The 23,548-nt window shown below is 29.0% G+C and overlaps 1 protein-coding gene across 3 annotated transcripts in view; it reads right to left on the bottom strand.

Moving 5' to 3' along the window:
• The window catches only part of LOC129959011 (putative autophagy-related protein 11), a 28,339-nt gene extending 8,482 nt beyond the window's left edge, over window positions 1–19,857 (bottom strand). The window contains exons 1-2 of one of the 3 annotated variants that reach the window (XM_056071773.1): window positions 19,732–19,857; window positions 2,927–4,126 (exon numbers count right to left, since the gene is read on the bottom strand). In XM_056071773.1, coding sequence (XP_055927748.1) covers window positions 2,990–4,126; window positions 19,732–19,767 — 1,173 coding nt within the window. In that variant the 5' untranslated portion in view covers window positions 19,768–19,857 and the 3' untranslated portion in view covers window positions 2,927–2,989. The other 2 variants (XM_056071775.1, XM_056071772.1) reach the window with 2 other exon arrangements.
• Between the last annotated feature and the right edge of the window lie 3,691 nt (window positions 19,858–23,548).

Raw genomic sequence — 23,548 nt, 5'->3', positions numbered from 1 at the left:
AAATTTTAGAGACACTAGATTCGGCTATTAAGAATAAAATTCCAGATAAATGGTTTATAATGTTTTAATAGTATAATGTTTATGTTTTCGCTAAATGGCATCGATCCATTTTTATAAGCAAGAAGTCGTTGCTCATTACATAGAATGTCTTGAGCTGCACAACAAAGACTTTACTAATTCCCTTTCTTTTCGTTGATATTTAATTTGTTTCACTGCATTTTTCTATCCGTCCTTTGTAAATTGGAGTTAACATTAACCTCAAACTATTCCTTTTACAAATGTAAGTTACTCTATAGTGCCTGAAAAAAACTGGAAGAATATCAAAATTTAGTCTTCGACTTGACGATTTAAATGTAGCTCTCCTCCATTTCATAGTATCACAAAAAAGATTTAAAAAAAAAAAACTGAGGTATACAATCACTGATGAAACAATACAACACAAAAGCTACGTTTCGGAAAATACCAGTCACCAAGTGTTTTTCCAATTAACGAAGAATCAACCTTAATTTTATCTCGGACAGTTCCTTATAGGCATCAAAAATAAAAGAAAATTTTGGATGTTCCAGACATTCTACCATAACAGAATTTCCAATGAAAGTCGAGCTATTCTTTGGGTTTATCCGAAGATCATAATTTAGATCACTTATCGCTACAACCTAGAATTACTCAATTTGATGTCTCTTAAATTTCCTACAAGGAAACTTCTGAGAGAAGAAAGCCAGCGGGAGACAAAAGATTCCTTTCAAGGCCTTAAAGAAGACAATTTAATAAACTAGAAATCATAACCGCTTTTTCCGTCTTTGAGCATTTTTTTCTTCCAAAAAGCCAATTTCCTCGAGTAGTCTTATGCACTGAGTACTACTCTTACTATTGCATTTTGCAATTAATAGGAACTCGACTTCAGTTTAGGCATAGAAGAATCGTCTAATAAGATAAGTTCGAATTCCTAATATAAACCATATCAGTGAATATATTAAAAGCTTGCTATGTTGACAGTATCCTACGTTATAATATTTTTTAAGCTTAAAAATATAGGATGATTAATCCATATGCGCAGAAATCACAATTTAAAAGCTGAAGAACTATGATTTCCAGTTCATTTCTTTTTAATTTATTGAGAAAATTTACTCAACGTATAATTGCTACTGAATTTATATTATGCATTATTTTAATTGAATAAGCACTAAATAACCTTTCCACGCTTTTTCTACCAGGTAAAATTTCCATAAAACAAAAGGAATTAAAAAGCTCAAAAAATACATTCGATTCATCTTTTATTACGTATGCGTAGCTGCTAAAATAAAAACATTTCAAGAGTTATGCTCGACTTTACATCGATTTAGAGCAATGAAACTGAGAAGAGTATATAAATCACAAATTTAAGCATTTTAATATACAAATATAAATTTTATATAAAGTATATGGCCCCAAGTATAAAAAAACCATTTCAGAGGTTTATAAAATTATGGAGACATTTTCAATTAAAGAAACACTTGAAAGATTGAAATGCTGCATGTGTGCATGCTGTTTGGAGTAAGAAGAAAGAACAATTTCTTCAAATAAAAACCATCTAATTTTTATGCATCTTCTGGAAATTTACTTTAAGGTTTGTTTGTTTTTTAAATAAATGCATAGGTGTATTTCCGAGTTAATTTTTTTCCCAATAAATGAAAAAATAGTTTTGTACACCAGAATTTGATGCCCATACTCGTATTTTAATTTTTAACTTATGTCAAAGGGGTTGGTGATGATTTCATACAAACTAAAATGACTGAAAATAAATAACACGGAGTGTTACATTGCATTAAGTATTGTAACTCCTAATTTTTCAATTTATTATTAATATTCTAATAATGGCAAGCATTGCTTATTCTCTAACTGAATTTTTGAAAAAGGTCTCATTTTTGGAAGACAAAGACAAATGCAGTGTCTAATGTTTCGTGGTTACTAATACCTTTATACTATTACGAGCTCTTCATCGTTAATTTCTTATGCATTTCACCATTATCCAAGCAAGATGCTTTTTTAACAAGAAAATGCATTTGACAAAAAGATTAAAAATTCCATTTGGAAAAATTATTTTGTAGCTGTACTTTTTTTGTATTTAATATTCTTTTTAATCAGTGAAATCCATTAATACGCGACACACACATCAATATTTTATATTTATATGCCATGCAACTAACTAGAGGGTAAGCAGAAGATGTCTTCTATCGCTCAAAATATACCGAATTTAATATTGTCAAGAATGCAAAAAGCCAGAAGCTATCTGAAACATTATTATTTATTAATATTTTCAAATAAAATTTGCTAAATTTGTTTATTTCCTCTTTATTTCAGCTTGCATATTTTTGTGACGCAAAATGCATTCTATTTTAAGCTAAACTAATTTTTAAAATAAGATTAAAAATAGTATCTTAAAAATCCTTTCAAAACAAAGCATAATCATACTGTAATTAAAATATATCGTTATGTATCTGTATGCAAATTTGGTTTTTTCTATCAGACAACTATCTGTATCTAAAAATGTATAAAAATAGGAAGAGTGCGTTATATTTTCAAATTTAAATTTTAAAACAGTGATTATTAACTGCCAGGTAATCAATGTCTCCTTTAAAAACAATATTGTCTCATTTCCTCCCTCTTGTATAAAACATAATATCTCTTTAAAAAATAATCCATTCCAAAACTTGCTTTCTAGTGATAAAATGGTTAAACTTAAGTTTTTTCAATCTGTAATCTATAGCTATTCTAATCGTGAAAACACAATTTTGGGAAATGGGCATTCTATAAAACGACGTATTTTGGGAGGAAGAGGCACAAAATACGAGGTTATATTTTTTCATACTGATTAAACTAAAACATTAGCATAATTAGTTCAAAACTATTTTTCACAGATTTTAATTCACAAATCTTTTTATCTTACCTCTTTTATGTGGGCAACTGACTCATCCGAAGCTCGAGATTTATGGCACATAAAATGGAATGTTTATACAGTGGACACTTCATCTAAATCCTCCGCAAAAGACACGAAACTTCCATCTTCAACGCTCGATTCCGTGGAAGCCAAGAATTCTTCCTCTTCTCTGATGATGGACGCTAAGGTCTCAAGTTTATATCGCATTTGATCTCTGTCTGCTTCAACGTCTTTTAGCATTTCTCGTTCACGATCAAGTTTTTGTTGAAGGTCAGTCATTTCATTATTCACAGCAGCCATTTGGGTGAATTTTTCGCTCAAAACAACAACCTCTCTGTTAATGCTTTCAGAAAGTTTCAAAATGTCTTCAAGTTTATCATGTGTGGTTGAAAGTCGAGTCTTTAAGTACATATTTTCGTCCATCAAAAGAGACAAAACCTTCTGAACTGGCTCAGTTTGTACTGGAATATGAGAAACATCGAATTTGACGGAAGTGCGCTTTTGAACTTTGGAAGGTGTCAAACCTCCCAAAAAATCATCAGATGGAGCACGTCCTTGGGCCAGCAAATTAAGGCAAACATTTTTCTTATCATTTATAATGGCATCAATATTTTTCAGTTCCTTTTGCATAACATGCAACTTTTCTTCCGATATGTCACCACTGTTAATCATATTGGTAACATTTTTAGAGAAGCAATCGTTTAACTTTTCTCGTTTTACCTTCAAAGATTTTATGTATCTAAGGGCAGAGGCTACAGCTTTCATTAATTCTTTTTCTTCGAGGGTTATCTTGTGGATTTCTTCTGTTCTCTTTTCATTTTCCAATTTCCATTTCTCAAGCTGTCTTTGGTACGAAGACAGCCGAGACCTGTAATTGTTTTCTTTGTTGATTGCTTTCATTACTGAACATCTAAGCTGTCGAGATGAGGCAATAATTTTAGTAGCAGATGGATTTTTCTCGCCAGTTAGAAGTTCAGCAGGTGACGGGTCTTCTCTGATAAGCGCTTTGTATATGCGATGCACTAAACGAAATGGTGGCTTTATAGCTTCGTAGCCTTTATTGAGACAGCGGAAAGGCAGCATAAAAATTTCTTTCTGGATGGTAAAACAAAGCACTATTGCTCGTTTTGGCATCTGAATGCATACTGTATTTCCCACGTCAAGTACACTCTTGATACCGGAAGACAGTAATCCAGAAGCTTGGCTTACCTGAAAGAGATCATGGAATATTAGATATTGAAATATGTGATAAATGAACAAATGAGTTTTCCTAGCACAAGCTGTTTTATTGGAATACACTGGGTCAATACCAGATTGGCATGAAAATTTCAAATTAAGATTCATCGCTGAAAAAAAAAATCAATGATATATTAAAATACTAAAATTAAATTTCATGAGAAAAACCAAAATGTATAAGAGCTCGAAGATATTTAAGTTGCTTTTTATTTACAAAATATATGTTAAAAACAGCAGAATAATAATTTTTAAGCTTTATTTCCAAATTATGATGATAGCATGTATACAAAAATATTATGTGGATTGAAACACACATGAATTTACCCTCCGTCCTCAACACTCTTAATTAATGGTGAAAACCCATAATGGTAATATATTAGTGTTTGCAACTGATGGCAATCTTAAACTCTAAAAGTCTATTTACATTTCATTAAAATACGGAATAATTTCAACAAAATTACGATTTTTCAGATCATACATTACCAAAAAATAAAAATGTAAATTTGATTGTGAAGTTGCAGCTAGTTTACTACTTAAAATCTTCGATAAACGAGCGTGTTTTGAATAACCAACATTAAAACAATACTGTACTCTTCTCTAACGCTTTTCAAGAGTACAGAGAAATTATGATGTAAAGTGATAAATTGAGTGCACCATTCATATACATTGTGAACATAGGCAATTCGAGTATTGAAAATGACAGGAAAATATTAGCACGTTAATGATGTCCATCTGCATCATAAACGCATCGAATTATGGCTTCTCAAATATCGAAACTAAAATCAAATATTTCAAAGACGTTAGATTTCAATGCCAAAACTTCACTTAATTCACAAATACCTCAAAAGTGTTTAATGGATTCTTAATTGAATCAATAGGATAGCATATTCCCGAAATAGATGTTATCCAATTAGATGGTAAAAAATAGCACTTTTCGTAAGATAAAATCAATTCCAATGCAAATCGTAAGATAAGCGCTTACAATCAATTATGTAATGGGAAAAAACGCAGGGAAAAAATGAGGGCACTGAATTATAAAGTAATAGAAATAAAGAGGTGAAAACAAAATAGAAAATCCTCTAGTACTCGATAATCATTAGAAAATGAGGGAAAGTGTACAAATAGCCACCCGAAAGTGTAGGTTTCCAAATTTACTTTAAACCTAGAGAAGGTAATTTCTACAGGTTGCAAATTTTGAACTATGCTAATTCCTAATTTAACCTTAAAATCTGATAAATGTAATTTCCAGAAACTGGTGAGGAGCGTTACTTTATTTAATGCATATGTGTAATGATGTGGGTGGGTGGGCGATTCAATTCTCGGATCTTTGAAATTTCAGTAAAAATTTCTACAAGATAGAAAAAAACATTTCAAATTATTTAGATAGAAATGAATTTGAAAATTTCACTCGAATACTTCATTAAGTTTATATTCTTGAAAATCAAGCCTGAATGAAGTTGATAATGAAATAAATTTTATATAGATCAGATATTATGCTATTCATGGGATATTTAATAGCAAATTTGATCATAAATTGAACAGAGCTTGAAGTATGCGATTTAAAGTAGAAAAATGCGTGATAGCGTTTAACCCAAGACAAAAATCAGAAAGTAACAAAATTCAAAAAGACATTTAAAAATTTGAGGACAAATTCACATTATGATTTAAGAACAAAGTCACTTCTTAGAATAATATTTCAAAATTTCAATTAGCATTTGTAATTCAAGACTTCTAACTTTTCACACTCAATCTCAGAAATGAAAAACACAAGAGTATCAAGTAACGACGAATTAAAGAAATATCAAATTTCGAGGAAATATTATGAAATCTTAAAACTACGTTTGGTTTTAAAAAGTTAAAAGGAAAAGGAGATACGATATCTCAATGCTAACTAAAAAAAGCATAAACATATTTTTTAAACTCCGAAACAGAAACAGAAAACTTAAGAGAAGAGCCTACCTACATTTAATAATGCCTACTCCAACTTTATGTTGCTTATGAAATGCTATTTAAGGATCGTATCCTCTGTGAACCAATCATAAAATTCTGCATTTATTACAAAATAAGTTTTAGTCACGTATCATTAAGTCTAAATATTGTGGAGTTAATTCTGTAATTATTAGGTTCTCTATAATTATTATCTCTCAGAATAATTCATTTATCTGTTATTCATTCGCTTTCGATGAGCTATAAAAATATTCAATAGCCAATTTTTGTCATTATGAGAATTAGTATTTTACTCCAATGTGCGTTTCGGTGATTTAAGTTTTATGCCTGTGTTTTCAAAATCCTTGACACTAGTTCGTATTCCAAAAAGGTATTGCAAATGTGAAACCATACAAGGTCTATGCATTATGTAACAAAATATTTTATGACTGAAAAAGCAAAATTTAGTGCATAATTTCAGAGTTATATTCTAACAAGTATGCCTCGAACCATTAAATGTCATATTTACCTCTGTATTAAACTGACAACAGAACTATTTCTGACAAGTACATAACAAACATGAGATGCAAATATTAAGAGTTGATTATATTCATAAAACATACAAAATATCTCAACTTAAAAAAATTTAGTTAATTGCATATTTTTCTTAATTGTAATCTCTGTACACTTAAAACTGAATGTTGAATAAACTGTTAAGCACTTTTTCTCTAATATATAATAAAATTTTATCAAATGGTAAACAAGAAAAGAAAATGCAAATTCGGGAGAGGAGGAAAAAATCCCACACCTGAAAATAACCACACAATATTTTAAAAAAGAAACCTTACATTTGATATATCTTAATTATCTATGCCATATATCTGTTTAAATAAATTCCTGAGTCCTTGCCCCACCCCCACCCCAAAAAATAGACTTCAATAGGGTTAGCGAGTTACATAAACAGTGTCATATCCATCGGTTTTTCATGGAAAGTGAATACAAACCATTTAGAAATTATAAAAACGATAACGACAGAAAAATATCAGAAGGAAAAACGATTTAGAAAAGAAAAAAAAAATTATTCAGATTGATTTGATCAAATCTTTCAAGAATTCTGTAAAAGATCCAGAATTATAAGCTTATGCTTTTATATTTACTACATTTTTATTGCCTTTTAAAAATTGTTACAAAGTTATACAGCATTTAAAAATAACATTCACACTTTTTTTACCTTGTTAAAGCATGACTTTATTTTCTGCTCATCATTGTTCATGAAAATGTGCGGCATTCGGTTATAGAACATCAGTTTTATGTATTTGTGGGGATAAAACTTACATTTCATGAATCGATATCCTAAAAATCACTAAGTCAACAAAAAACGAATTCGATCAATAAACTTTTTACGAAATTATTTAAATTTGTTGAACTCGCCTGAAAAGTTGATAAGCAATAAACGACTGCAATAGTCTATAAACTTACCACATTAACGTGAAGCACTATTTTTTGCACTTTCAGCATTTTTCTAAAGCGAAGCTGCATTTTGATACACCCGTTCAAGAAGACCCCAGCACTCGGAAACATCCACAGTAACATAATGCCTCTCCCTGACGCCGTGTCAACTGCTAAGAAAGATCCAATTGACGTTGGTCCTATTGTCCAGTAATTGAGGAAAAGTTTCACTTAACCTTCGACTTTCCCGAAGAGGGTCACACAGTGGTGAAAAACATTGGTTTGGTTCCACGTACATTTGACGTAAGCAAGTCGTATTTTCGCAAATGCGTGACTAATACTTCTGGCAATTCTTTGGAGGATGCGATCAACAAAATAAATTTCTATGTATTATAAAAAAAAGAAGAAAAAAAGATTCTCAACGTAAGTACGAGAACTTTTGTAGAGTCAAAACAAGTTTGGAACATTCGATTTTGTTTAGAGTCAAAACATGAAAAATTGGATTTCATATCCTAATTTATGGTCTTGGTTGAAAGCTAGGGTATAAATATTGGCGAGATTTCATAATTTTAACACGTTCGCTGCCATGAAATACTTCTGTGATTTGGGCCATCTATGTAGATTATTCCTTCTTTGCTATCATTTATCTGAAGTAGAGAAGAGGTAATCTAATTAGATAGTAGATAAGAACTGTTTGGATCGTAAGTGTGAATCATAGGCGAGTCACGCGGCATTCAACGGGCTAAGTATACCTTTCGCAAGCACACTTAATGAACTATATTTCAAATTCTACACAATCCCAGGCACAATCTCTACCGCTCTGATCTTGTAAAAGCGAACCAAGACCATTTAAGGAACATCCTTAGATCTACATAAGCCAATACTAATTATTTCCCTTTTTATTAAAAACATCAAAGAGTGAAAAATATTTTGCTCTCAAGTTTTTTAAATGTTTCTGGAATAGAATGAAATGTTTATTTTTGCTTTAGTTCTCCTGAGATCAATTGCAACAAGCGTTATGTTACCAAGATACGATCACTTTCAAGATCAGATTAGAAAAAAAAAATTACAAAATTGGTAAGCTTCAAAATTTAATTTGACTTTATGACGATTCTTAGCTTTATGCTTCAATACATCCTGAAAACGCAGAATGTTGCGATTCTAAAATGCTTTGAGTTCATAGTAGAAAATTTTCAAAAACAAACTCTAGAAAGTTCCTCTATAACTAACCTCTATAAATAGAATGACAAATTTATTGTGTTACACAATATTGCTGCGATGGAAAGAAAATACCGTAAGATACACTGATTTTCATAGACTAAAATGTTCAACGCTTTTACTTAAACTTTTCATGGAAAAAATAAATTAGATATATGTAGATTTTATTATTAAATTCAGAATAAGTTATTCCAATCAATCTTTTGAATCTAAATAGAAATTCAAAAGATTGAACTACGGTTCCTTTTCTCTACAGCCATGATAGTTTTTTCCCCTAATTTCCTTCCCTGTATTCAGTGAAAGTTGTATTCGTAGAGAAAAAAAAATTGAAAGGCCTTGCATTTAGTTTTCTTTCCATTGTAATCCAAATGGAGCGCTTTTTCATTCAAATTGGCTTTGTATCTTCATTTTTAAACTTGTCAATGCCGAAATTATTGGTTTCTCGAATGTAGAACTTTGAATTAATGCATTTTATCTTAGCAGTAATTTCAGAATGTTATCAACAAATTATTACTTCTACGTAATTTTAATACCATATAAAAGAATCATTTTCGTGAGAAGTCTCTTTCTCAACAAAGAACATTTAAAATTTAATTAAACATTAAATATTTGCAGTCTTTTCATTAACGTGAAGGAAACTGAAATTTAAAAAAAGTGCGAGAATATTATTTTACGAGATTCAAAACCTACTTAAAATTTGTGTGTTAAATTTAGTTGAAAATAAATTCACGCAGATTCAATTTTATTTTATTTGACTTGCATGAAGATTATTGAAGTTATCAATTATTGTTTTGAGTATTTTATAAAAAGCTAATCTACTAGAAACTTTGTCATAAGCGAAAATTTCTTGCTTACATTTATATTATAAAAGAAATTGTTCAAAAAGGTTTAAAATTTGGAGGCGTGTCAAATAGTAGAGTTTAAAATTTTCCTCACAACAAGGACAGAGGCAAAAAAAAAAATCTTACTCTACAATTAGATTTTTGATTATATTTTTATCCAATACAAAACAACATTGTGATCTTATTAAAAATTCCTTTAAGGTTTGAGTTAACCTTGCCCCAAATTTTTCGAATCCATTCTTACAATGCATATCCTAATGGAAATATCAAAATATCGTATATCAAACTCCATTTGGTTAAAATCAACTAGTCAATAAATGCCGTTTCATTTCGCCAACAATGTCGAATCACCAATTTTAAAAATTAAGATGGTCGCTAAAATACATGATATCACAAGTCGAGCGAACACAATCTATGAATTATCTGGTCAAAATGAAAATTTGTTTAAACTTTAATTAAAATTTAGCTGTGATAGCTCTATAGCTTCGTTTACTTTAGCAGCCATCTTTCTTTTTGCTGTTGGCGACATGGCGCATCTTTAACCATACGAAGAGGTACGACTAGTGGGCAAACTGAATTTTTGATATACGAACTTTACTATTTGAGCAACAATACGCAAGAATCTTCTGATAACCATTACTTTGTCAGCTATTTGAAAAACTCATATGCTTAAATTTATTAAATTTTCATTATAGTTTTCATAATTATTTATCAAAATTTTCATTATAGTCTTTATTTACAGAATGTAATAAAAACAGCATTGACAAGATATTTTCTACGACTTCATATACAATATTTCAATATTTAAACGATGGATTAAAATAAGTTGGTTGTGTCAAATATTAACTTCATTGCACACCTATAATAGATACCTAGATTAATTAAAATATTCTTTCATTAAAACAATTTTATTCCAAAAAAAATCTACAATTTATTTTTTTCACACGCAATAAATTTGTGGTAAAATTCAAATGATTGTAAATATATTTTAAAATTATAATACGATCATAATTGTGGCTCTACAGAAGATTACACAAGCATTTTAAAAAGAGATGCTAATTTGATTCAACTTTACAGAAAACACGCGCAATCTGCAGCCTTTGTAGCTAACTATTAAATGACAATGTTTCAAAATTAAATTGATACCTTCAAGATAATTTTAGGAATAAATATGCATTTATACCAATTAACTGTCTCGATCCTTACTGAAATTACTGTATTTCAATGCATTTTCCATAAGGAAACTTGCAATCATACAATAGATTAATTTTTTCACCTTTTTGACATTATACAGTAATGTGGAGCTATCTATCCTTGTAGACTTCCATCTTTCCTGTCTTGTGACAAAATAATCTTTGCTTCATCAAAACACGTGCGTTTTTATGCAAGCAAGGAAAAAAAAAATCTTATTTTCCTACAAATTTCTCAAAGAAAAAAAAAGTTATGGAAATTCTTATTTTTTAACAAATAGATGATTAAACTACAAATTTAACTTCTCAAAGTTAATTTTAAAATATGAAAAGAAATTGTGAGTTCAACACGAGAGAAATGAGTTAATGACGCGAAAATTTTCCCGATTGATCCAAAAAAGAAGAAATTTATATTTCACCAAAATGTGTGTTTCTCAAATTACAAGATTTCACAGGGTTTAATATTAAATTTTCATACAAGAGGAAGTATATGAAAAATGTATATTAAAAATATTCGATATTAGTAAGGTGATCTGCTACCCCATAATAAAAAAAATACTTCAAACTTTTTTTTTTTTTAATTTTCGCTCATAAAGGGTGTTTTTCAAATTTCTGAGCAATTTAAAATAATTGTAATGATATACACAAAACGAACTCAAATGATCAGGAGATAGATGCGCCTAAGTGTTTTTTTTTAAATAGTCGAATAAATTTTCGAATATATAACTTATAAATCACTTATTTTTCAGAATTCACTGTTGGCACGTTACAAGTAGTTGATTTCATCAGTTCTCATCAGCTTAAAGAAAAAACTCTCAAAGGTCTCGCATCCATTTAAAAGAAGGATACATCGCTCAGGAATTCTATGAGCTGATAAAAATTAAATAGCGATTGTATAGCTTTTGTTCGTGAAATGTGGAGCTTTATTCGGAAAAGTAAGTAATTTTTTTTTATTATTAAATTTCTAAAACCGACTTACAATAATATCAAATTTTCTTATCGCTTTTGCGAATTCTTTCGATCGCATGTATTTAAAATTACAATAATTTAAAAATGCATGCGGAATTTACGGACGCACGACTATCTTATTTCCGATTCCTGCAATCCACTATCATAATTAAGATGAGTTTCGTAAATTCTTTTTAGATTGCAAATATTTGCAATGCAGTTTAAAATATAATGGCTACAAGACGCCATTTGACTCATGGCCATGATTCACATCTGCTATCTAATCAAATAACCCTTTCTCTATTTTTGTTAAGATACGATATAAAAGGGGTTCTAGTTAGTTGCGAAGTCCGAATTGCAAGCGTGAAATATGATAGTAAACGTGTCAATTAAAATACTGCTATATGACGAATTCCTGTTGCTTAATATCCAATTCTACCTCCATTGAATTGATTGCTTCAGAGAAGATACATTCATTTTCGATAATATGATGAAGCACAATACATTAGAGGCGATTAAACATTCATTTTTATGTACCTCTTTTCGAAATACTTAAAGTGAACTTTGGAAGTTAAATAGTATGTTATACTATCCACATTTCTTAATTGACAGTTTTTAGCCTTTTAACTCAAACATCATCTCAACCTCTTTCAAAATATTTTGAGATAATGAGAAAGCGTTTTACCGCTTATGAAGAGGTTAGTTATTGCTCAAGGCCAAACAAATTTTTGAGGTGAATTCAGGAATAATCTCTAACCTATGAGTTTAATAACTGTAACTCAATTACTTTTTTTTTTTTTTTGCCATATCAAAATGTACAGTATTTTATTTTTTCCTCCTAAACGCTTAATAATGAACACAAAATATTGCTCAGCTCAGGACTGGTCTCGTTTTATATCAAGTCATCTGTGTTTAACAAACTAGAAACACGACCACTAATCATTGACGCATTCAAAATAACTTTCCGCTTCAATAAATCGTTTACAAGCAGCGATTATCAATGAACTTGTACCTTTGCATATTTAAATGTCGTTCATCTTATTCAAAACAATATTTAGATTTTTGGAAAGCTATAAGAAAAAAATTATTAGCATATAAATAAAAATACACAAAAATGGCCCAATTAAAAAATATGTACCAAATAAGAAAAAAATAGATTAATTTTCTAAATCTGAGAAAACTGTCACAAAGGAGAAGTTGTAAATTTGAAGCATTGCCAATCTTCACTTGCGTGAAATCAAAATACGTCTGTTTTCAAAATTTTAAATAATGATATTTTTTTTACAAAGTAGCTTAATTTTCAAACATGTCTCAAATGCTATGATCAACTTCGCACATTTTAATATTTTTTAATTAATTTAATAGCAATTGAAAAATATATTAATTTGCAAAAAGTATAGGTAACAAAGGAATGTTCAATTTAAAAACAATTTTTTGCTGTTGCACTTTATAAAATATTTTTGAAATATCCTGTAGTTCTATTCAAACAATTTGAAATTTTTCAGTTTTTTTACATTTAGCATATTTGAATACAAATTGAATTTTAAAAACTTTCTCCAGAGGGGACGTCCAAAAATGCCCTCTTGAATCGACTCTCAAATGCAATACTGAATTATTCTGTTGCAAGTACTGTATGTCCAAAAGGGTGGAATTAACCTGTTAAATACGGAATTTATTTTTTAAAGTCCCTCAAATCACATTTTTTAACCCTTTAAAAAGCCATTTTTTTCTAGTCATAATATAGTAAAATAATTTTAGGAATGAGACTGGCTTAAGGAAAGTGATTCATTTAACTTATCAGATAAATTTAATTTGATTAATTAATTTATTGTGTTAAGTAACAAATCAAGACATCATTTTGTGTGAGACAAGGAACTGTAGCACCTAAGTTTCTTGTCTTACTGAAAAATTTGTCAGAACTTACGCCAATCTACATAACTTCACCCAAAGATAGATGGGGAAGCATACTTCCCATTGCCTTACAAAGGGTTAAAGTCAAGCGATGACGCACATACATGTTGAAAACAACACAAATGATTTTATAGTAAATTTTGAAAAAAATCATAATAAAGCGAATACGATTTAATTTTTATATAAAAAATTACACATCATGTCGATACTTACATGTCGAATGCACTTAATTGGTTAATTAAACCCCTTCGTATCACTGAAGGGACTGACTCATGTATCGAATTGCTGAATTTTTAGTTTTAAATCTGCAATTAAGTGAAAGTGTCAAGTAATTTAAAATGCAAAAATCACTTAGAAACGTTTCAGTGTTTGGAATGCCACTTATATTATTATAAGAATTAGAATAACAAATGTCCCAAATCTAATTAGAAAGTTAAATTTGTAGATCAAAAGATTAAAAGGTAAAACGCTTTGTGAAATGTGCATGGAATACAGCGGAGTGGTTAAAATTTGAACACCAAATGCACCAACAAACTAACGGAAGTAGTCTCCCAGAAACTTCCCCGCATATTTTCCAATGAAAGTCTTATCTTCCACTCCCCTCATAAAATTGTGGTTCTTGGGCAAGATAGCAAATGCCTTGCATGAAATTGACAAATGATAGTAACAAAATGTTGATATTTGATTCAGTAAAAATGCTAGATCCATGCCAATCGTGCGGATATGTATTTTGCATGCTTTTATCCGAATGATTAAAAACAGAATTTCACACGGAACTACAGTTGTAGTCACAAGATAACATCTAATTTTATTGATTTAAGTCATTGAGTTTACATGCATGCGAACGTAAAAACCTTTAGACTGTCAACCCTTTGACAGAAGGCTTGAAATTTTTGTAAAAATTTACGCACTGTAGATGCTAAATTCGTGTTACCAAATTTTATCTATGTAGCAGTTTAATTATCGAGTTCATTTGTCGTCAGACAGACTTCCTCTGATAAATCTCCTTTAAACTTTGATAGAAATCTACAAAATTGGTCTAAATTCCATATACCAAATTTCATTCAACAAGCTCACAGCGTCCAAATTGTGTTTACAGACGGAAGAATAGACAGTACTAAAAATGTGTTTTCCAAATTCAAGTAGGTCTAAAACTCGCAGATTCGTAAGAATCTAGAGTTAGAATCTTTTGGTAGTTACAACACTTTCTCTTCTCTAAATAAACTTTCGTATAAGTAAAAACTATAGCATACAAAAGTAGGGTTTTAAATAAGAATAAAATGAAAGGAAAGGAAATGCGCATTATGACGTCAATTAAAATTAACATTATGACGTCAGTGACTAATTTTAGATGATACGAAATATTAAAGGAAATATTGACATTCCTAGTTTCTATAGTGTTGATTTTTTCACTACTTAAGCGTAAAAGTGATGACACTGATTGATTGACGTATGTTGTTAAAACACAAGGAATCACATTCGCAAATGAACACGGCATAAATAAAAAAGGAAATGCCAAATTTACCTTGGTAAAAATAAAACCTACAGTAGCACCAACTTATTAAAAAAATTTTAACATTAAAAATATTTTAAAAATTATAGCATGGATAAACAATATAACAGTAGTATTAATGCATCTTTTTGAAATTTGGGATGTCTTATCAACTATATTTTTTTAGGGTTAACTAATATCAACTTTAACAAGATTAGTGTTAGTAATTCTGGAGCTTTCGAGGGATGCATTTCTTCTATAAATATAAAAAAAAATTCCTCACAGATAAATACTTACATGCATTGAATTAATTTCTAGCTCAAATTTTACCAACCATGGCTGACAAATATCTGAAAATTTAAGACACCGTATTTTTGCCTTCAGATCAGAATAATATCTATTCTCTCCAGATGCATATAACTCGACTTCCTTTCTCCATACGAAGAAAACACAAAAATGTCTTAAAAGATTTAATATCTGCAAACCTTGTTTTGAAATCCAGATTTAACACATATATAGAAGCATTTTTTTTTCTTAGTATATTTTCAGTCAGTTCAAACATCATATAACACGGTAAAATTATCTTATTTCCATTTTATTTCTTAATATTAACCAAAAAATAAATTTTTAGCTTTATGGCTCGTGGCCATTCCATCTCCTCGGAACATCTATTTTTTTTTAATTTTATATACTTAATATTTAGTACACAAAAGAAATTACCCCTATCTTTCTGGATCAATTATTCCTTTCAGATTTTAAAAATCTACCAAAAGAATCTATAAAGGTGTAAAAGATTATTATTTGTATAATTTTTCCATACTATTATGGCCATTATTTTTTAATCAGACTATTTTTGGACGGAAAGGAAGGTCGATTCAAGTTAAATGCATCTAATATACAATTTTTTTTTTAATTCTAGAGGTAGATGGATTAACAGTTTTGCAACCAAGAATTTTATTACATTTTTGTGATTAGAAATAAAAGCATCAATATTTAGTGCAAATTCTAAATAAAAGTTTTCGTTTTATTTTTCAAGAGTTAACAAAAACTTAAGAACTATTTGAAATCTATAACTTTTTGAAAAGAGGCTATATTTAGTCAAATTCTAAGTGAACATTTTTGCAGCCCTAAGGATTCATTATTTAATATATATATATGTAATGAAACTTTAAATTCTAATTTCAATTCCAAATTAATTCCCAAATTTTTTTATCTTAAATTAGCCCATAGTTACTTCATTCTAAAATATTCTCTTATTTCCTGATCCAATTCCACTTTTTCTACTTAATTCAGGAGAAGCTTTGTAAAAATGCTTTAGTCAGCGGTTCCCACGCTGCGAGTGAAAGGAGAAAAATTGATGATCTAAACGAATACTTTTTAAAAAGATCCTAGTGTTTCCCTTACTTGTGATTGACATGCGTCAGAAATCTCTCAGAATCTTAATATATTAACACTGTGAAACAATATTTTCCCTATCAATATCTCATGTTATATAAGACGAGGGATAATTTATTTATCGCTCTTCCCCACATCTTGTCTAATCTGTTGCTGTGAGCGGACGCGCCCTGTCCGCGTCCTCTTGTAAATAATCCTGACTGCCTCCTGGGAGAGAATAAATCGAACTTACAAATGCAAAGTCTTCACTTCGAAACTGCCTTCTGATTAAAAAAGTATATATCGACTTGCCACGTTATGATTGTAAATTCATAGCTGTTAAAAATCAATTTATTCTAACTAGATTTAGAAAGTTTCAAAAACATTACATGATTCAAACATTTATGAGCAGGTCTTTTTAAATCGGAGTTTCAAAGTAGCTTATATCAACACGAGGATGGGGATAACTTGGAAAAAGTGATAACAATTTTCAACATTAAAAAGCAAAAATGGTAGAAAACGCCATTTCGGTTGGAAGCACTTCATTATATTTTACAGAATTAATGTTTTGTTATCATTAATAAATATATAACATTCCACAGTTATTTTTTTACTTATATATACATTTAATTTTGTTCGTAATTTAACTGTGTTCTTACAAAAAAATGTACCAACCTTCTTTCTTCCTCGCCAACGTAAGTATTTTTAAGGCTGTAGGTACATAAAGTTCCTTTCATATTATTACCTTTTAAAATTCTGTACAATTAAATAACTAATAACTTTAAAGATTTAGAAATTTTAATCGATTTGTTAACATCCCACGAATCGGATGCAAGCTGAGAAAAAATATCTACTGTGTATGTACTCTTTCACAAAGAGATAGTAAGCGCCAATATTGATATTTATTGATGTTATTAAAAAAATTAGAAGTAAAATTTAGGAGATGAATTTTATTTATTTATTAAAAATTATTTTATTAAATAAGAGTTTGAAATTCAAATTTAAACATGTGGGTGAGGTGAACAGTTGCACATCTAATTATTAAGGTTTTTCTTTTCAAACTAAGTAACGATTACAAAATATTTCAAAGACATTATACATAAACTACTAATATTGCACCAAAAGCAATTCATTTTATTCGATAAACCCACCCCAAGAAACAAGCATTCTATATCTTAAGGTGCTCATATTTTAAGAGCATTACAGTTTCTCTAAAACCAAAAAAGGCAATATCGTTAATGCGCATTGTTTACTCGATTGGGAAGTCTCGCTTTGAATATTACAAATACAAATCAATTCGCCACTATTGCATTATAATGAAATATTGTTAAATTCATATGCTCGAAGTGTAAGATGACAATTAAAATCGGGACATCAGCTTCAGTTCTCGCCAGACTTTCATGAATCAACGAAACCATAAGTTTTCATTGTTAAAGTCAAATTCAGAAAGCAATTACGTTCCGCAATAACGCAAGAGGGTAAAGAATTGAACTCCAAGATTGCAAAACTCGGCATTTACTATCTCTTGTACGAGATAGTAATTGGTTTTGTTGCGAGTTTATTGGCACAAGCTATTTGACTAGGCTGCGATAACGGACATTTGAATAGAATTTAGTTTAAAACAGGTTGCCGGCTGCCAAAGCCCAATTGTACCAAGAGCAAAAAATTGCGCAATTATAAGCATGCCAGACAAGAAAAAAAAATTGGTGGGAAATATGGATAACAATTACGATGCATGTAATTATAAAACAAGTTTTTCATCCACGAACTTTTCTGCCGTTCGGGGAAAAAATGCTTGTTCGCTTCAAAATCATTTAATTTCCTTGTTCACAAAGCCGGCAACAGTTATTATCGGATTCTCCATGGCGGATTTTGATGAGTTCCACGAACAAGTGAATAATAGAATTTTCGATGCTATCGGAATGTTTCGCCCTGAATAACTGTCTCATGAATACTGATTTAGTTTTGTTAGATTCATATCGTAAATAATCATGTGGTGAATCAGACTTTACTAAAAATCTTTCACTTTCGATTTTGTAAACAGATATATTAAACGTGCTGTTTGTTTGAAGGAGTTTTACAAAAGCATTTCCTTATTAGATACGGAATTAAAAATGTTTCCCCCCCAAAAAAAAGCAACAAATTTTAATGCTTTCTCATCATATTTCCAGTAATGTCGTTGATAACCATTCCAGAAAATTTCGTTTTCCATCTTATTTCGAATTCTTAAAAAACAAACTCTTAGTTTTATACTCGCTTTTGATTATTACGTTTAAAGGGGCTTCAAAATAAAAACTACTTAACGCAAAAAAATCATATACAATGCGTACATGGGTATATAAAAATATGATAGAATTTTAAATTTTCTAAATTGTTTAAAATAATTTCTTTTGACAAAAACTGTATGTGTACTGAAGTTGCTGAATTTTTTACAAAATTGTTAAAAAATTTTGAGGCATATTATTTGCTAACATTTCTTAAGAATGCACCGACTAATTTAAACAAAATAACTTATTTTTATAGAGTAGAATATGAACATAGTAATATTACAAACAACTACTAGTTCAGAGTAAGCTTACCCTAACTCTTAATTTGTTTCTCTACTCTCTAATTAGATACTACTTTCCAATTAGATTCTCTAATTAGATTATACTTCCCAATTCGATGATGTATTAATTCAACTAAGAGCTCCTGGAAATATTTATGATTTCCACGCAATTTTTGCATCTAACGTAATTTATCCATGATTTAGTGGCGTAATTTTTGTCTATGAATAGTGTACCATGCATATTAATAATAAATGCTGTACGATTCGAACATAATATTAAAAATGTCGAACATAATATTAAAAATGTGATAATGCTCGTAAAATTCATGGGCACAAAACTGAAGTGGTTACAAATATAATAAATTTAATTTTCTGAAAGAACCAAAACAAAAATCAAATTCTTGCACTATTATCAAACATGACTATCAAATCACAATTTGAAGCATTAAAAAAAAGTGCTTAACTCTAAAACAAAATGAATATATCAAAATATATAATCACCAACATACTTTAAGCATATTCCAAAACTTGATCGTAAATATCCAGATATTTATTCAATGAAATGACCGACGGAAGCCGACATGCACACAAGATCCGCGAAGCCGAACTTATGCCGCCAAGTCCAGCTCCAAAAAAACAGCCTGCATTCCACGCGGTTAAGGGGAAAAAGTTGCACTTACCGCCTCGGAGAGAGACATAACATAGTCGGACCCCATGAAGAACTGTTTGGTCGTTCACCTACAAAAATCACTCGGTAGGGAGAAAAGCCGTTCTTATTTACCAACACACCTGCTGCCCTCTATCAACAGAATGCGTTTCATCTGCGTACATTTCACTACATCGCCCAAAACCGCTGTTTGGCCCAGTTCAGGGTTGAACGGCATTAATAGTGGACACTAATTTGTATCAAAAACGTTGACCATTTTTCTCCGATCGGTATAAGGAAGATATCTTGAAATAGATTGTATCTCTCAATGGACTTCGATTTTATTCATCCATTTAAATGCACGCCAGGATTTTTAATGAGCTGCTTTTTATTTTTCACACGTATACGATGGCGCGGAGTAGCATAGTACCGAGCGATATTTGTAAATGCTTTTTTAAAAAGAGATTTGAAAATTCATGTCACAAACTACAATAATCATTATACGCTGAACTTAGTTGTTTTATCGATGGTTTTATGTCATACAATCAACATTGTCTTCCATTTTATGTAAATAATTTGTAACGTGAGTTATAAAAATAAAACCACTTTCTAATGCTATGCTTCTTTTTTTAGTTGGTAAGAGATATAATTAAAATCAAGAGTAAGTTCTAAATCATTGTTAAGAATGCCGCTACGCTAGAAAAAGTTTTTTTTTTTTTTTTTGCTAAAGAAGATTTTTTTTATTATTACAATGACAAAATAATAAAATGTCATAAGAAATTTAATGCTATTAAAATTGAAGTAATAATGGTATTAATGGTATTAATTTTTTATTAATGAAAAAATTGTATTAATTTTTTTAAAAAAAAGGATGTTTTTAAGAAGCCATTAAATTTTAGTAATGTTTCAAAATTCCTAAAAAAATTAAATTTATTCCTAAAAAATTAAATTTAAAAAATGAGATTTCTGCTGTTGAAAAAAATAATATTTTATATAATTAAAATACTAATCAATAATGCATTTAAGTTACTAATCAATAATGCTAAGTTGGTACTTTTACCAATATAGATTCTTATTATGTGTGTATATAGCTATACTTAAACATAATGGTTGTTAATATCTATAATAAATAAACCTTTATAATTCACAGTTCTCAAATACAAATTCCTCTTAGACTACAACTGTTTGCATCTGTTAGCATCTGCCTATTTTAAAGTAATTATAAATTAAATTTCCGATTTAACTATTCAGGCTCAGTTAAATACAATCATTAACCATTCTTCCAGGTGATAGTGCAATTTTATGATGATATACAGCTATTTTAAAATTTCACATTCAGTCCTTTCTAAAAAAAACTCTGGATGAAAAAATTAAAAAAAGGGTACAGTTGATAATAAATTTTTTAATAAGAATTACCTAGAACCACATAATAATAAATTGCATATTAGAGTTACGTAGTATAGTAGGCTATATTGAATTATGAAATATTTGTATGAATACGATAATAAATGTAAATAAAAAATAACAATAAAACAAGACTTAGTAAAATAATAATATATATTAAGAATTACGCAACGCAAGTTTTAAAGTTTATTTTATTTATTTATTATACCATTGCAGTACTATAAATATAACACTAGCTCTTATATATTAACAAAGATTTCTAAATAATTTATTTTAATATCATTATTCATTTACAATTAATATTATATTTATATCATTATTTTTAAATTTAGAACAACTTTCGTATGATATTAAATGCGTCTATCTCTACGATTTTAACTGATGCTTATTTTCGAGATAGAAATTTTTTTCTAATTGGAACTTATTTATTTATTTATTTATTTATTTATTTTTTTGGTTAAGTCTTATTTTTTGTAAACCCGCTGTAAGTCTTTATTACAAAAATAAGAATAAGATATTTCAGTTATAATCAGCAAGCTATATACTAAATGTTAACATTTTTTTACAAATCTTGGATGGTTAATTTTTATGAAATTGAATCTTCAATTTTTATGAAATTGAAGATTATTATTTAATTTCAGAACAGATGCCGCATTGTATTAAATTTAACCCATAATGAAAATTTAATTACAATCGATTTCTCGGGAGTAAAAATTTCTTTTAACATATATATATATTTTTTTATTTAATTTCGATTTATTTTACTTTTATGAATTCTAAACAGATGAAGGTGCGACTTTTTTATTTCTTCATATTTCGTGATTAAATGAAAAAAAAAGTTTTTAAAATTGTGGATTATTTTTTTATTAAAAAGCATTGATTAAACAAATAAGAAAATAAAAATCCCAGAATGTTTTTGTTTTTTTTTGTCATTCCTTGATAAAATGATTAAAATTATGCCTGTTATTTTTCAGATCTATAAATCGAAAGGTAATATTTCTGAGATTGTAAAGAATTTAAATGCAGAGGCGTGAACATCCCATTGAAATAAAATTTGTTTCAATACTTTATGTTAATGCACAAAATGTGTCACTCTAAAAATAAAATCATATTTGTTTGGTTTGGTTTTATTAAAGTCCCGTTTTAAAGCAACAGGACGACGCCTGAGCTGGCACCCCAGCAGAAGGATGTTTGGTCATGGCGGATTTAACGTGCAACAGACCCCCTTACACGATGGTTCTTCGGTGAAATCGGGTCACGAACCTGAAACCCTTCGGTTTCGAAGCCGAGACCTTATCACCAGGCCACCGTGGCCCCATCATGTTTGTCTTTCATTAATAAGTAAATGCTAGAATGAAATTTAAAAAACTAATAAAAATTCGGCACTGTTTGAGAATAGTATTATTACTAAATAAATGAGAAAATTAAAAATTTATCACATTTTTTTGTAAAATTGTCAAAGAACAATGTTTTGCACTTCAATAAATCAAAACTTTTTGATACAAGGACATACACTCGTGAATTAGAAATATCAAATTTAAACTATTTTATGAGAATTTCAGACATTTCTAGGAATCTAATGGATTTCAAATAAAATTCATATGAAAATTTTGAAAAATTAATAAATGATTTCTTTTCAAATAAATGAAAATCAAATGATTAATTTTAACTCTTTAAAACGTATTATAAATATTATACTACTTTTTAGTTTCTTAGTTAGAATATTTTTTATATTTCGCATATTTTCTATAGTATAGCATTTTAATAAATATTTAAAATTGGGCTAATTCTTTCTATAAAAGGATTAAAGCAATTTTAATTGTTAATACTTGTTACGAATTAAGTCTGGTTATAGGATATCTATAAAGAATATTATTGAATACATTTTTTTTTATTTCCATTTAAAATATTGCAAAATAAATATACTGCCTTGAACTATTTTAAGTGTTAGGTTTCACATATTATTAACTTTGGAATAAAATGATTTGCGATTTAAATAAATCAAATATAATTCGATAAGAATATGATCATATGATTATAAAGGAATAATTATAATTTTCTAAGTGTAACTGTCTATTGAAAATATTCATTTCTGCAATTAATCTTTGAGACATCAAATAAAAATTCAGCTGAAATCTGACGTTCCTCTTGGAATTAATTATCAATAAGAAAAGAGCTTATGTAACACTGATATCTAGTAATCATTTGCCTTAACAAATAAAGTTTCACAACAAAATATTTTAGCATGAATCAACTGGAATTCTTAATGCTTAGTGTTAATACATGCTATAGAAATAGATTTTTCTAATGCATCAAAATCCAAAAAAGAATTCCAAAAAATTTTTCTCATCTCCAGAAGATTGTTTTTTCATTATTCGCAATGCTTCTGCTTAAAAATTTTATCAGTAAAATCTTCAAAATTATTCTTTATGGACCTTTTAATTAGC

The sequence above is a fragment of the Argiope bruennichi genome, chromosome X1, assembly GCF_947563725.1.
Source record: "Argiope bruennichi chromosome X1, qqArgBrue1.1, whole genome shotgun sequence".
NCBI classification, from domain to species: domain Eukaryota; kingdom Metazoa; phylum Arthropoda; class Arachnida; order Araneae; family Araneidae; genus Argiope; species Argiope bruennichi.
The sequence above is the reverse complement of the archived record's forward strand: the minus strand, read 5'-3'. Positions and strand labels throughout refer to the sequence as shown.